The 12,500-nt window shown below is 39.9% G+C and overlaps 1 protein-coding gene across 6 annotated transcripts in view; it reads left to right on the forward strand.

Annotated features, from left to right (window-relative positions):
- Positions 1-12,500, forward strand: part of LOC135094556 (protein kinase C, brain isozyme-like) — a 146,330-nt gene that overhangs the window by 80,119 nt on the left and 53,711 nt on the right. For all 6 annotated transcript variants that reach the window (XM_063994755.1, XM_063994756.1, XM_063994754.1 and 3 more), the window contains exon 6: positions 5,146-5,299. In XM_063994755.1, coding sequence (XP_063850825.1) covers positions 5,146-5,299 — 154 coding nt within the window. The remainder of the gene's footprint in view (positions 1-5,145; positions 5,300-12,500) is intronic.

The following is a 12,500-nucleotide window of genomic DNA, read 5'->3' on the forward strand; positions in this document are numbered from 1 at the left end:
ATAGTATGACGTAAAAATCGCCTTAATTATGAAATAGTTTATATTTCTACATTATTTAACTTTTTTTCTTCTTTTTTTTTCTTTTTTTTTTCACTTGTCCTTTGCAGTTTGAAAATTTTAAGTTCAGAAAAAAGTAAAAAAAAAAATCGGTATCCCATTTTCTGTACCGTGAAGTTATGAATGTTTAAAGGGTGAGCTATTTTTAATTCCTCCTGTTTTTTTTGTTATTACTATTTTTTACTTAACTGGCAACTCTGCTGGGAGCCTGATGGGGAAAAATTCCTAATTAATTCTGTGAACGAGAACGTTGCGTGAACTGTTGTTGTGGTTGTTGTGGTTGTTGTTGTTGTTGTTGTTGTTGTGGTAGTGGTGGTGGTGGTGGTCTTTGCTGTTGTTATTGTTTCCACGTACCTGCTTCTCTCTCTCTCTCTCTCTCTCTCTCTCTCTCTCTCTCTCTCTCTCTCTCTCTCTCTCTCTCTCTCTCTCTCTCTCTCTCTCTCTCTCTGTCGTAAGATAACACTAAAGTAATATTACGTTCTTTCTTCTTCATCCTCTTCATCCTCTTCTTCCTCTTCTTTTTCTCCTCCTCTTTCTCTTCTTCCTCCTCCTCCTCCTCTTCCTCCCCGCTCAATATGAAATACTAGACCCAAGAAGAGAAAGAGAACAGGAGGAGGAGGAGGAGAAGAGGAGAAGGAGGAGGATGAGGATGAGGAGGAGGAGGAGGAGGAGGAGAAGGAGGAAGAGGAGGACTAGAAGAAGAATAGGAAGGAAACGAGGGGTGTATCAAGAGGTGGCGTAGAGGAGGAGGAGGAGGAGGAGGAGGAGGAGGAGGAGGAGGAGGAGGAGGAGGAGGATTACCAAGGATTAAACACAAGTAGCTTTGAACCATCCAGTCCTCACTACCATGGTTAAATCCCCTCCTCTGTTATCTGGTAGTGAGGAAGGATAGTGCAGTGGAAGGCTTCTCCCCACCCACCCACTACCCACCCACACACAATCTGTCAGTCCATACACGAAGAACACCCATTGACAAAATTCACCTTATCTTCATTTAAATCCCTCTAATGACTCGCCGCTAACAAGGTGATTAATGAGGCTGTTGCATTTCATCTACCATTGTATTTCAAGATTAGTGCCCCCCCTCCCCCGCCCGTATTGCCACGCTGATCGCCTCGTTTGGTGATTGGTTCAAATATCGCTGTCTTGTTTTGAGTCGTGCAGCAAACTGGCCTTGTCTCGTGAAATCACTAGGTTATTTGTACAGCAGCTCCTAAAAATATCCTTAAAACAGCTGTAATTCTGACAGTGCCTGATATTATTTAACACGCGTGGTAGTCAAGGTGGTAACAGTTGGCAGCCCTGCATACTGGTGATGGGAAACACTGGCACATCAGCATCACGTCAAGTCACGCATACCAACCTTACCGACGCCACACGGGATCAGGCGGCAGGCTTGTTGTTGTTGTTGTTGTTGTTGTTGTTGTTGTTGTTGTTGTTGTTGTGTCACGGCTCACAGGACAGTTTCAGCGGAGTTTGGAAGTGTTCTGTACCTGTTTAATTCCGTGTCTTCAGAGTTAATAGCGTGTTTGTAATGGGGTCAAGTAATTTTGCCTATACTTGTACGCCAATCAGCTTTCTTGCGAGTAAATACGTGTTTTGTTAAGAATTTAGTATTTATTTCATTACATACTAGTCTTAGGTTAGGTTAGTTTAGAGTTTTAAAGATACCAAAGTAATATCAGGTGTCTTAAAGATGATAGTGTTTTTTTGCTTTTTTTTAAGTCAACTTGTTCTAAATGTTTGTGTGTTTATAAGATACTGGATTTTAAAGATACATTTATTGCAGTCTCTTCCTTCCATCCTTCCTTCCTTCATTCATTCCCTCCTTCCTTACTCACTCGTTCACACACACACACACACACACACACACACACACACACACACACACACACACACACACACACACACACACACACACACACACACACACACACTTGACGTGACCTCAGATGGTGAAACTACTGGCCCACACACGCACATAGACTGTAGTTTAATGTAAAATGAAGAATGAAGAGTTTACTTAGAGTATGGGTGTTTAGGAGTGACTGTAGGGGTGTGGGGAGTGCATGGGGGTGTAGGGGTGGTGGTACCCTCCCCTGGGGCTCTTTGTATGGGGGTGAAGAAGTCGATCAGGAGGAAGAGGAAGAGGAGGGGGAGAAGAATAGGGAGGAAACTAAGGTGTATGATTAAGAGGAGGAGAGAGAGGAGGGGGAGGAGGAGGAGGAGGAGGAGGAGGAGGAGGAGGAGGAGGAGGAGGAGAGTCGTGGCATGTGATGAGGTCAGATAGGAGGAGGAGGAGGGAGGAGGAGGAGGAGACAGAATAAAGAGCAGACAGGAGGAGGAGGAGGAGGATGAGGAGGAGGAAGGACACAAAGGAATACAAACAAAGAACAACATAAAATAAATAAACACAAAGAAAGAGGAAAAATGAAGAAGGGAAATGAGAAAATGTGAGAACTGCGCGACAAAATGAAAATAAAAATAAGGACAAATTTTCCACAAGAGTCACGCAGAGTCGCCATTTTGAAACGAGGAAAATAAAGAGAAGAAGGATTGGAAGGGAAAAAAAAGGGAAAAAAATGGGAAAAAAGGAAAAAAAGGAGCGTTTGACAGCTTTTTTTAATTTTTTTTATTTTTTTATTTACTTTTTTTTTCCCGTGACCAATTGAGTCAAATTACCATCAAATATTTTACGTTTTCTTTGCTTTTTTTTTTTATCTCCTTTTTCTTTTATTTATTTCTCTCATTTATCCGGAATTCTTTTGTTTTTTTTTTCGTTCTTTTCTTTCAACTTTCACTAAAAAAAATTTCTCGTCAAATATCCTTCTTTTTTTTTTATATAATTTTCCCTTTTTTATTGTTGTTTTGAGAAAGAATATATTTTTTCCTCTTCTTTCTCTTCTCCTTTATTTTGCTTTTTAGTTCTTCCATTTTCGTTTCAAATTTCCGACATAGAGACGAGAAACAAGAAAGAATAAGAGAAAGAAAACGAAAAGATAATGAAAATGTGAAGCAGAGAGAGAGAGAGAGAGAGAGAGAGAGAGAGAGAGAGAGAGAGAGAGAGAGAGAGAGAGAGAGCTTAATGAAAGGAGGGGGAAGAACAATAAGGAAAGAAAGGAAAGATAAAGTAGAAAATATTAACTGAATCTCTCTCTCTCTCTCTCTCTCTCTCTCTCTCTCTCTCTCTCTCTCTCTCTCTCTCTCTCTCTCTCTCTCTCTCTCTCTCTCTCTCTCTCATGAGCTGTATCCATATCGTATGAATTTTATGAATAAATTACAAGTTTATGGAGAGAGAGAGAGAGAGAGAGAGAGAGAGAGAGAGAGAGAGAGAGAGAGAGAGAGAGAGAGAGAGAGAGAGAGAGAGACTTACTGATTGAAACTTACCCGAGCATGAAGGAAGAAAAGGGAGGAAGAAATTGTTCCATTAAGGGGGAGGAGAGAAGGAGGAGGAGAGGGAGAGGGAAAGTGAGGGAGGAGAGGGGGAGAAAGGGAGAAGTTAAGGGAGAGAAATGACTTGGTTTGATGACCTGTGACCTGACCTGAGAGAGAGAGAGAGAGAGAGAGAGAGAGAGAGAGAGAGAGAGAGAGAGAGAGAGAGAGAGAGAGAGAGAGCTGAATGTGGTTACTTCTCGTTGTCATAACTTTAAAGTAAATAAATGATGAGAGAACATTAGGTAAGGAGGAAGAAACACACACACACACACACACACACACACACACACACACACACACACACACACACACACACACACACACACACACACACACACACACTTACAGTTCTCTACAGCTTTGTCTATTTATTTGTTCATTTTTTAAGTGGATGGAAAAAAAAGTTTGCAAAATAGAAATACAGTTTTTAGGTTATTCAAATACATTTATATTATTTTTATGACTTTTCTTTCAGCTTCCCGTTCTTTTTTTTTTTTATTTTTTTGTTTCTTTTTATCAATTCTACAGTCATTTTCTTCATTATTTTCAATGTGACATATTTTCCAGGTTTCATAACATCCCCCCCTTTTTTTTCTGTCCATGTCAACAGTTACGTAATCACACCTTTTTACCCTCTCACTCCCACGCCTCGTTTTCTTTAAGACTTGATCATATACATTCATTTATTCCCCCTTGGTTTGATCCCCTCCTTTAGACAACGTAATCTTGCTGTCTTCAGAAACTCATGCTTATTCAGTCCTTTCTTTCGCAATTTTCATCCTCATAGTATTTTGTAGAGATGGTGATGCACACTCATTCTTCTCCTCATTGTTTTCACCCTCAGAGGTGTTAAGACGCTACATCAAACAAACACTCATTCTTATTTTCATTTCATTCTTATTTTCATTTTTTTTTCATTGTTTTCATTCCCGAAGTTTGTACACGACTAACACATCGAGTCCTTCTTTCTGTTATTTCCACCCACACAGTTTATCTATCTGTCTATTCCCTCATTGCTCTGCACAACACACAAACACACACACCAGTTCATTCTTCCCCCATTATTTTCATCCTCACAGTTTATCTATCTCATTCACTCATTCACTCTTTGCACAACACACAAACACACACACCAGTTCATTCTTCCCCCATTATTTTCACCCTCACAGTTTATCTATCTCATTCACTCATTCACTCTGCACAACACACAAACACACACACCAATTCATTCTTCCACCATTATTTTCACCCTCACAGTTTATCTACCTATCTTTTCCCTCATTCTCTCTTTGCACAACACACAAACACACACACCAGTTCATTCTTCCCCATTATTTTCACCCTCACAGTTTATCTATCTCATTCCCTCATTCACTCTTTGCACAACACACAAACACACACACCAATTCATTCTTCCCCCATTATTTTCACCCTAACAGTTCATCTATCTATCTTTTCCCTCATTCTCTCTTTGCACGACACACAAACACACACACCAATTCATTCTTCCCCCATCACTTCCAGCAAACAGTTATCTTACCCACTCATTTATTCCTTGCACGACACATAAGCTCAAGAATTCCATCCCCTTGATTTGCACACGATTCTCAAGACGTCGCTCACACCTGTCCCTTCGCCTTTGTCTCCCCACAGTCCTCAGCGCCAAAAACTTGATTCCTATGGATCCTAACGGGTTATCAGATCCTTACATCAAGATCAAGCTCATCCCTGGCACAGATAACATGAAGATGAAGACGAAGACTATAAAGGCAACACTGAACCCCGTCTGGAACGAAACTCTCACTTGGTAGGTGTCTGTCTGTCTGTCTGTCTGTCTGTCTGTCTGTCTGTCTGTCTGTCTCGTTCAGTTTACAAGTATGGATGAGTGCTGTGTTAGGTAGGTGTTTTTGTTTTTGTTTTTTTTGTACAGGGACTGCCACATGTAGGCCTTGAAGTTTCCCTTATGTTTTTCTTTATTTTTTTATGTGTTTGTGTGTGTCTGTGTGTGTGTGTGTGTGTTTGTGAAGCTCAGAGGACTTTAAAATAATGATAGGTGATAGGTAGTGTGGTTTTTTTTTTTTTTTCCCAGGTACTGCCACGTGTAGGCCTGATGGCTTGTTGCAGCTTCCTTTGTGTTCTTTTGTGTGTGTGTGTACAGTTGCCACAAGGAGCGAAGCAATGAACCAGGAGCACTTTAAATTCCGTGGTCATGTTGTCTTTGTCGCCTCAGTGCTGCCTGGACACGGAGAGAGATATTTTAATCTTTTTATTTCAACTTTTAGCTCAATACAAGACTGACCAAGGCAACTGTACGTGGTGTCCTCAGGATGCACATGTTATATTTGTGATTCAGATTCTTAGTGTTTTTTAAATTTTTTGTCTTTTTTGGCCATCTACGTGTTTTTGTGTGTTTAATATATTGGTTTCATAAGAACTGACGGCTAATCTGTGTTATCTCTTTAAGAAGTGTGTTTATTTGTAAGTTTTTTATTATTGTGTGTTTCTCTCTCTCTCTCTCTCTCTCTCTCTCTCTCTCTCTCTCTCTCTCTCTCTCTCTCTCTCTCTCTCTCTCTCTCTCTCTCTCTCTCTCTCTCTGTGTGTGTGTGTGTGTGTGTGTGTGTTTTATTGATTTAATTACTACAAAATCATAGTTGTTTCATGATGTACCCGTTTGAAATTTGAATACATAAACTACTACTACTACTACTATTACTACTACTACTACTACTACTATTACTACTACTACTACTACTACTACTACTACTACTACTACTACTACTACGAGTATGTATGTATGTATCTATGTATAAATTAACCTATTTTGATAATGGAAGGAAGGAGATGTTATTACTACTACTACTACTACTACTACTACTACTACTACTACTACTACTACTACTACTACTACTACTTCTACTACTACTACTACTACTACTACTACTACTACTACTATTACTACTACCATTTTAAAACGAAAGTCAGGCTTGGTATGTATGTATGTATGTACGTATGCAAAAAAAAAAAAGAATATGTATGTATGTATGTATGTATGTATGTATGTATGTATGTATGTATGTATGTATGCATTAGAGCCACAAGTGTCATTTCTGTGTGACTTTCCAGCAACAAACATGACACTTCAATTTTCAAACCAGAAAGTGACCTCAAATTGAGTTTTTACCCGAAGCGAGAGGGAGAGGGAGAGGGAGAGAGGGAGAGGGAGAGGGAGAGGGAGAGAGGGAGATGTTATGTGTGGAAGGAAGTAAGGGGGAGGAAGTAGGAAGGAAGGAAAGGAGAGAGAGAGAGAGAGAGAGAGAGAGAGAGAGAGAGAGAGAGAGAGAGAGAGAGAGAGAGAGAGAGAGAGAGAGAGAGAGAGAGAGAATTGGAAAAAAGGTTAGGACAGGTGAGGACAGAGAGAGAGAGAGAGAGAGAGAGAGAGAGAGAGAGAGAGAGAGAGAGAGAGAGAGATTTAAAGAGTATAGATTATAAAGATACCACGGAATATGAATGACACAATGAGAGAGAGACAGAGAGAGAGAGAGAGAGAGAGAGAGAGAGAGAGAGAGAGAGAGAGAGAGAGAACAAGAAAAATAATCAATGAAAAATATATAGAGACAAAAAAAAAGTAGATAAAAAAATAAATAAATAAAAAAATAACACGTATGGTTGTCTATGTTAATTGATTACAGGTGAAGAAACACAAAGGTGAAAAAAATAACCACAGGTACACAGTCTCCTATTACATTGCATTGATTATTATTTTATTTCATTGCCTTTTTTATTGAGTGGAGTGGGCGGTGGTAATTATTATGATCATTTTTTAATTAATAGAGTGATTGTGGCCAGCGGTAAAGGCTTTCAAAGGAGTGGTATTGATGTTAATTAACGTGTGTGTGTGTGTGTGTGTGTGTGTGTGTGTGTGTGTGTGTGTGTGTGTGTGTGTGTGTGCGTGTGTGTTATCGTCAAAGGTGTGATGGGAGAACGCTGTTGTTTTTGTCTCTCATTGTATGCACGCAGATAGGAGTGGTTGGTGTGTTGTTGCTGTTGTTGCTGTTGTTGTTGTTGTTGCTGTTATTATTATTATTATTATTATTATTATTATTATTATTATTATTATTATTATTATTATCATTGTCATCATCCTTGTAACCACCATTATGACTCTTACACTTACAACAACAACAACAACAACAGCAACTACTACTACTACTACTACTACTACTACTACTACTACTACTACTACTACTACTACTACTACTACTACTACTGAAGGAAGGTGGAAAAACACAGAATCAGACAGAAAGTTCCACAGTTTACTAGCGAAGGGGAAGAAGTTAAATAATATACTTGTCAACTCTTGCATTAGTGATGGAAGACAGGAAGAGCAGGGACAGGCAGAGAGACCAGAGTGTACCAGCGAAAGGGGTGGAGGAGGGACGGTAATGGTCGACTCTTACATTAGTGATGGGGGACAGAATGGTGATTGAAGAGCTGCAGAGTAAAGATGAAAGATATTGGTTAACTCTTCCATTAGTGACGGGGACAGAATAAAGAGAGAATTGCAGTTTACTAATAAAAAATAAATAAATAAAGTTAGCTCTTGCATTAGTGAGATGGACATAAATTAACACAAATCAACTCTTGCATTAGTGAAGGGGACAGTACAGTAGTTGAAGATTAAACAAAACACGAAGAAAACGGAATCAGAGAGGGAGGTCAGTACTGGGCCTTCGGGGTGACTAATGGAAGCTGGCGTTAACAAGGGAACAAGGAGCAACTGTCTTTAATTGAGTAGGGGGAGCGTGAGACGATTAATGATGCCGACTGCCTCTCCGCTCATGACTCAGGGAGGGAGCAATCCTTCACTCACCCACACAGATGCCACACACTTCCTTTTCTCCATAGACAAAGCCACCATTCAGAAACGGCTTTTCTCTTCCACCACTATTTTTCAACGCCACAGAGATGACTAGCCGGGCTCTCAAGACTGTTTCTCTCTTAAATAATGTAAAAATCGTGTTAATCTGTCACTAGAACTATAAAAACACCCTTAAAAACTCTTGTAGCTTCAACTAGAGCCTTTTTTTAGAGTCAGGCGCAGACGTGTTTCAGAATATGGTGTTTAATCTGCATACACTCCCCTCTCTTAATAGACGAAGCTAGTCACGTATTAATCTCAGTATAGAAGAGTATTTTTTCCTCCTGTCCTTTGCTAGACTTGTGTTATCGTGAGTGGCAGGGCAAGCACACTACACACACTTCCCTCTGCATTTCCTAATAGACAAAAGTTAGACACGTTTCATGGATATAGGAAGCTCCATTTTCTTCTTCCCACTCTTATTTATTTATTTATTTTGTGTATTCATTTATTCATTACTAAGCTCGTGTTATCCTGAATGACAAGGAAAGCACATTCACAATTTCCTTCTTGTTTCCTGGTGAAAGGCAAAAGTTTATCATTTACCTAACCTAACTAACCTAACCTAACCTAACTTCACTGAGAGATAAGCCCACGTCATCTTCCCATTTTCTGTTGATAGACACAGTGAGGTGCGTGATGTGGGGAAGCTGTCTCCTCTCCCCTCTCCCTCCTTCCGCATTTCCTTCCTCGCTTCCTGGTAGTAGAGAAAAGTTGACAGATTAAACCTTGCATTTATTTTTATTCTCTGGTAAAAAGAAAAAAAAAAGAGAACTGTCCTTACTATTGCTGATAAACTAAAGCTAACGTAATATTGACGAATAAAGCCATTTCTTTCACCATTTCCTGCTAGTAAATCTAAACTAACATAACCATTACAGATACATTCAGCTATTTCTTCACCATTTCCTGTTAATGCAAGCTACACACGCACCACCATCAGTAACAGCAGACACGTACATTCCCTCACATTTCCGCGACTGGGAGACGAGGCAGGGGAGACAAGCCACCGCCACCTACTCTCTCAACTGGGACACGAAAACTGACAACATTTAGTGACAGACAAAAGTTCCGTGTGTTTTCCTGTTCCCAGACCAAACTCCCGCATCTTGCCTTCACTGCTAAAACTTTCCCGCCTTTCCTTTCATTTCCCACTGATAGACAGGAATTATCTCCTTTTACCGAGACAAACACTGATCATTGTTTACGTTTTCTATTGATAAACTGCCGTGCCATCACAACACAACTTCACTCTCCCTTCGCCCTTCGCCTTCCCCTCCCTCGTCTTTCCCGTCGCCCTCCCTCCGATACGAAACACTAAGCTCTTTTTTCACTCCCTCTTCTTCCTTGCAGCGTTCATTCCTTATTCCTGTCATGACGAGAAGACCGTACTGTACCCTCCTCCTCCTCCTCCTCCTCCTCCTCCTCCTCCTCCTCCTCCTCCTCCTCCTTCGACGTGTCCCAGAACAGTCCTCTTCACTGTCTCATCTCCTTATCTCCTCCTTCTCCTCCTCTTTCTTCTCCTCTTCCTCTTTCTCCTCCTCCTCCTCCTACTCCTCCTCCTCCTCCTCCTCCCGTTGTTTTTGTTGTTCTTGTTGATCTTGTTCTTCTTTGTCTTGTTTCTTCTTCTTCTTCTTCTTCTTCTTCTTCTTCTTCTTCTTCTTCTTCTTCTTCTTCTTCTTCTTCTTCTTCTTCTTCTTCTTTTCTTTTTCTTTTTCTTTTTCTTTTTCTTTTCTTTTTCTTTTCTCCTCCTCCTCCTCCTCCTTCTCCTCCTCCTCCTCCTCCTCCTCCTCCTCCTCCTCCTCCTCCTCCTCCTCCTCCTCCTCCTCCTCCTCCTCCTCCTCCTCCTCCTCCTCCTCCTCCTCCTCCTCCTCCTCCTCCTCCTCCTCCTCCTCCTCCTCCTCCTCCCAGTTAACTGATGCCGCTTATTCCACACCCACGTCTGGCAGAGAGAGAGAGAGAGAGAGAGAGAGAGAGAGAGAGAGAGAGAGAGAGAGAGAGAGAGAGAGAGAGAGCGTCCATTGCTCATATTGCACACAGACACTAGAAAAACTCTCTCTCTCTCTCTCTCTCTCTCTCTCTCTCTCTCTCTCTCTCTCTCTCTCTCTCTCTCTCTCTCTCTCTCTCTCTCTCTCTCTCCTTCCTGACAAAGAAAACTCGTTCATCTCTCTTACGGTTTGGGGAAAAAATAACTCATTTTTTTCCTTTTTTTCCCTCATAAAGAGTAAGGGAAAGTGGAGAATGTTCTTGAAATGTTTCCTTTATAATGTTTTTTTTCTTTTTTTTCCTTTCTTTCCCTTGTTTCCTTCATATTTTTCCTTTTCCTTTCCTTTTCTATATCTTTTTCCTTATATCTTTTCTGCTTCTCTTTTCCTTATTTCCTTTTTCCCTCCTCATGTTTTCCCTTAGTGTGCGCCTGGGGGGAAATAATTGTAATAGTAGTAGTAGTAATAATATTTTTCCTCTTTTTTCCTTTGTCGTAAGGAAAATATAATTAAAAGTTTCCACGTATTGTTTTCCTTGATCTAAATTTCCCTTTCTTACTCTAATCTAGAAGGAAATAATGGTACTAGTAGTAATAATTGTAATTTTCCGTGTTTTCCCCTTTCTATACAGTAAGAACAGCGTAATTGACATTTCCCGTATTGTTTTCCCTATCAGTTTTCCTCCTTACATTATTCTAAGTTAGAAGGAAATAAAAGTACTTGTAATTTCCTCTTTTATTCGTATTTGGTAAGGAAAAGTTAGGTTACTGTAATACATTTTCCTTTTTCCCCCTCATTGAAGTTCCCGTTTTCTACTGTAAGCTTGAGAAAAACTATAATGACTTTGTATTTTCCCCTTTTTTCCCTCTATGTTAAGGAAAACTGTATTGTAATGAAAAGCTTCCGTATATTCTCTTTTTTTCCCCTGTTTAAATTTCCCTCTTCTACTGTAAACTGGAAGGAAATTAACTGTATTTTTTTCCTGTTTTTTTCCCTGTATTGGTTAAGGAAAAGGAGTGTATGGTAATGAGAGGTTTCCAAGTGTCCTCTCTTTCCCTGTTTCCTTTGTGCCCAAATTTTCCTGTACTGCGAATTGGAAGAAAATGATAGTAACTGTATTTTCCCCTTTTTTTCCTATGTATATCATTAGGGAAAGGCGAGTATGGTTATGAAAATTTTCCCCCATGCCCTCCCTTTCCCTTTTCCCTGCCATAGTTTCCCCTGGACTGTGAGTTGGGAAAAGAAAACACCTTCCCTTTTTCCCCATTGCATAAGGTAATGAAAAGGAAAGCATGGAAATTAAAAAAAAGGGTATCTGTTTTTCCCTTTTCCTCCTCCCTTTTCCTCCTCCTCCATTTTCCTCCTCCCTTTCTTTCCCTTTCCTCCTCTGGCCTGGAAACTGCCCTGGTTTGAATTGTTTCCCTGTGCAAGCAGCGTTAAGGAAAATACAGCATGGTTAGAAATGTTTCCCATATTTTCCTCTTTTCCTTTTATTTCTGCCTTTGTTTCCTTCCCCTTTCACTAAAAAAATTATATTGCAAAGTGATTTTTTTCTCTACTTTCTTCATTTTCTCCTTATATACATTTTTTTTTCCTTTGTTTATATATTTTTTTTTTCCTTTTTTCTTTGCATTTCGTAAATATCAAAATCATCTTTCCTTTAGTTTATTTCCTTTCTCCTCATAACTTTTTCCTTCTACATTTTTTTCATTTTATATTCCTTTCTGTTATATTTTTTTTGTACCTCCTAAACTAACAAACAATGCTCTCTCTCTCTCTCTCTCTCTCTCTCTCTCTCTCTCTCTCTCTCTCTCTCTCTCTCTCTCTCTCTCTCTCTCTCTCTCTCTCTCTCTGTGCAATGAGAAATATGCTAAACAAGAACTAAATGACAATAAATTCTTTGTAACACTCTTTCTTCTCAAAACCACCTTGGGAACACCTTCTCCTTGCATTTCAACCCTCTTGCAACTTGCTAGACATATTCTGTTAGCGTCTAGTGAACCTCTCTCCCTCTATGCCTAGAACTCGTTTAGATCCCCTCGTCCTTGCATTCAGATCCTCCTTAAACTAATGAGATGGTACGTGATTGCATTACACCGATATTT

Source organism: Scylla paramamosain, chromosome 46 (assembly GCF_035594125.1).
Source record: "Scylla paramamosain isolate STU-SP2022 chromosome 46, ASM3559412v1, whole genome shotgun sequence".
Taxonomy (NCBI): Eukaryota; Metazoa; Arthropoda; class Malacostraca; order Decapoda; family Portunidae; genus Scylla; species Scylla paramamosain.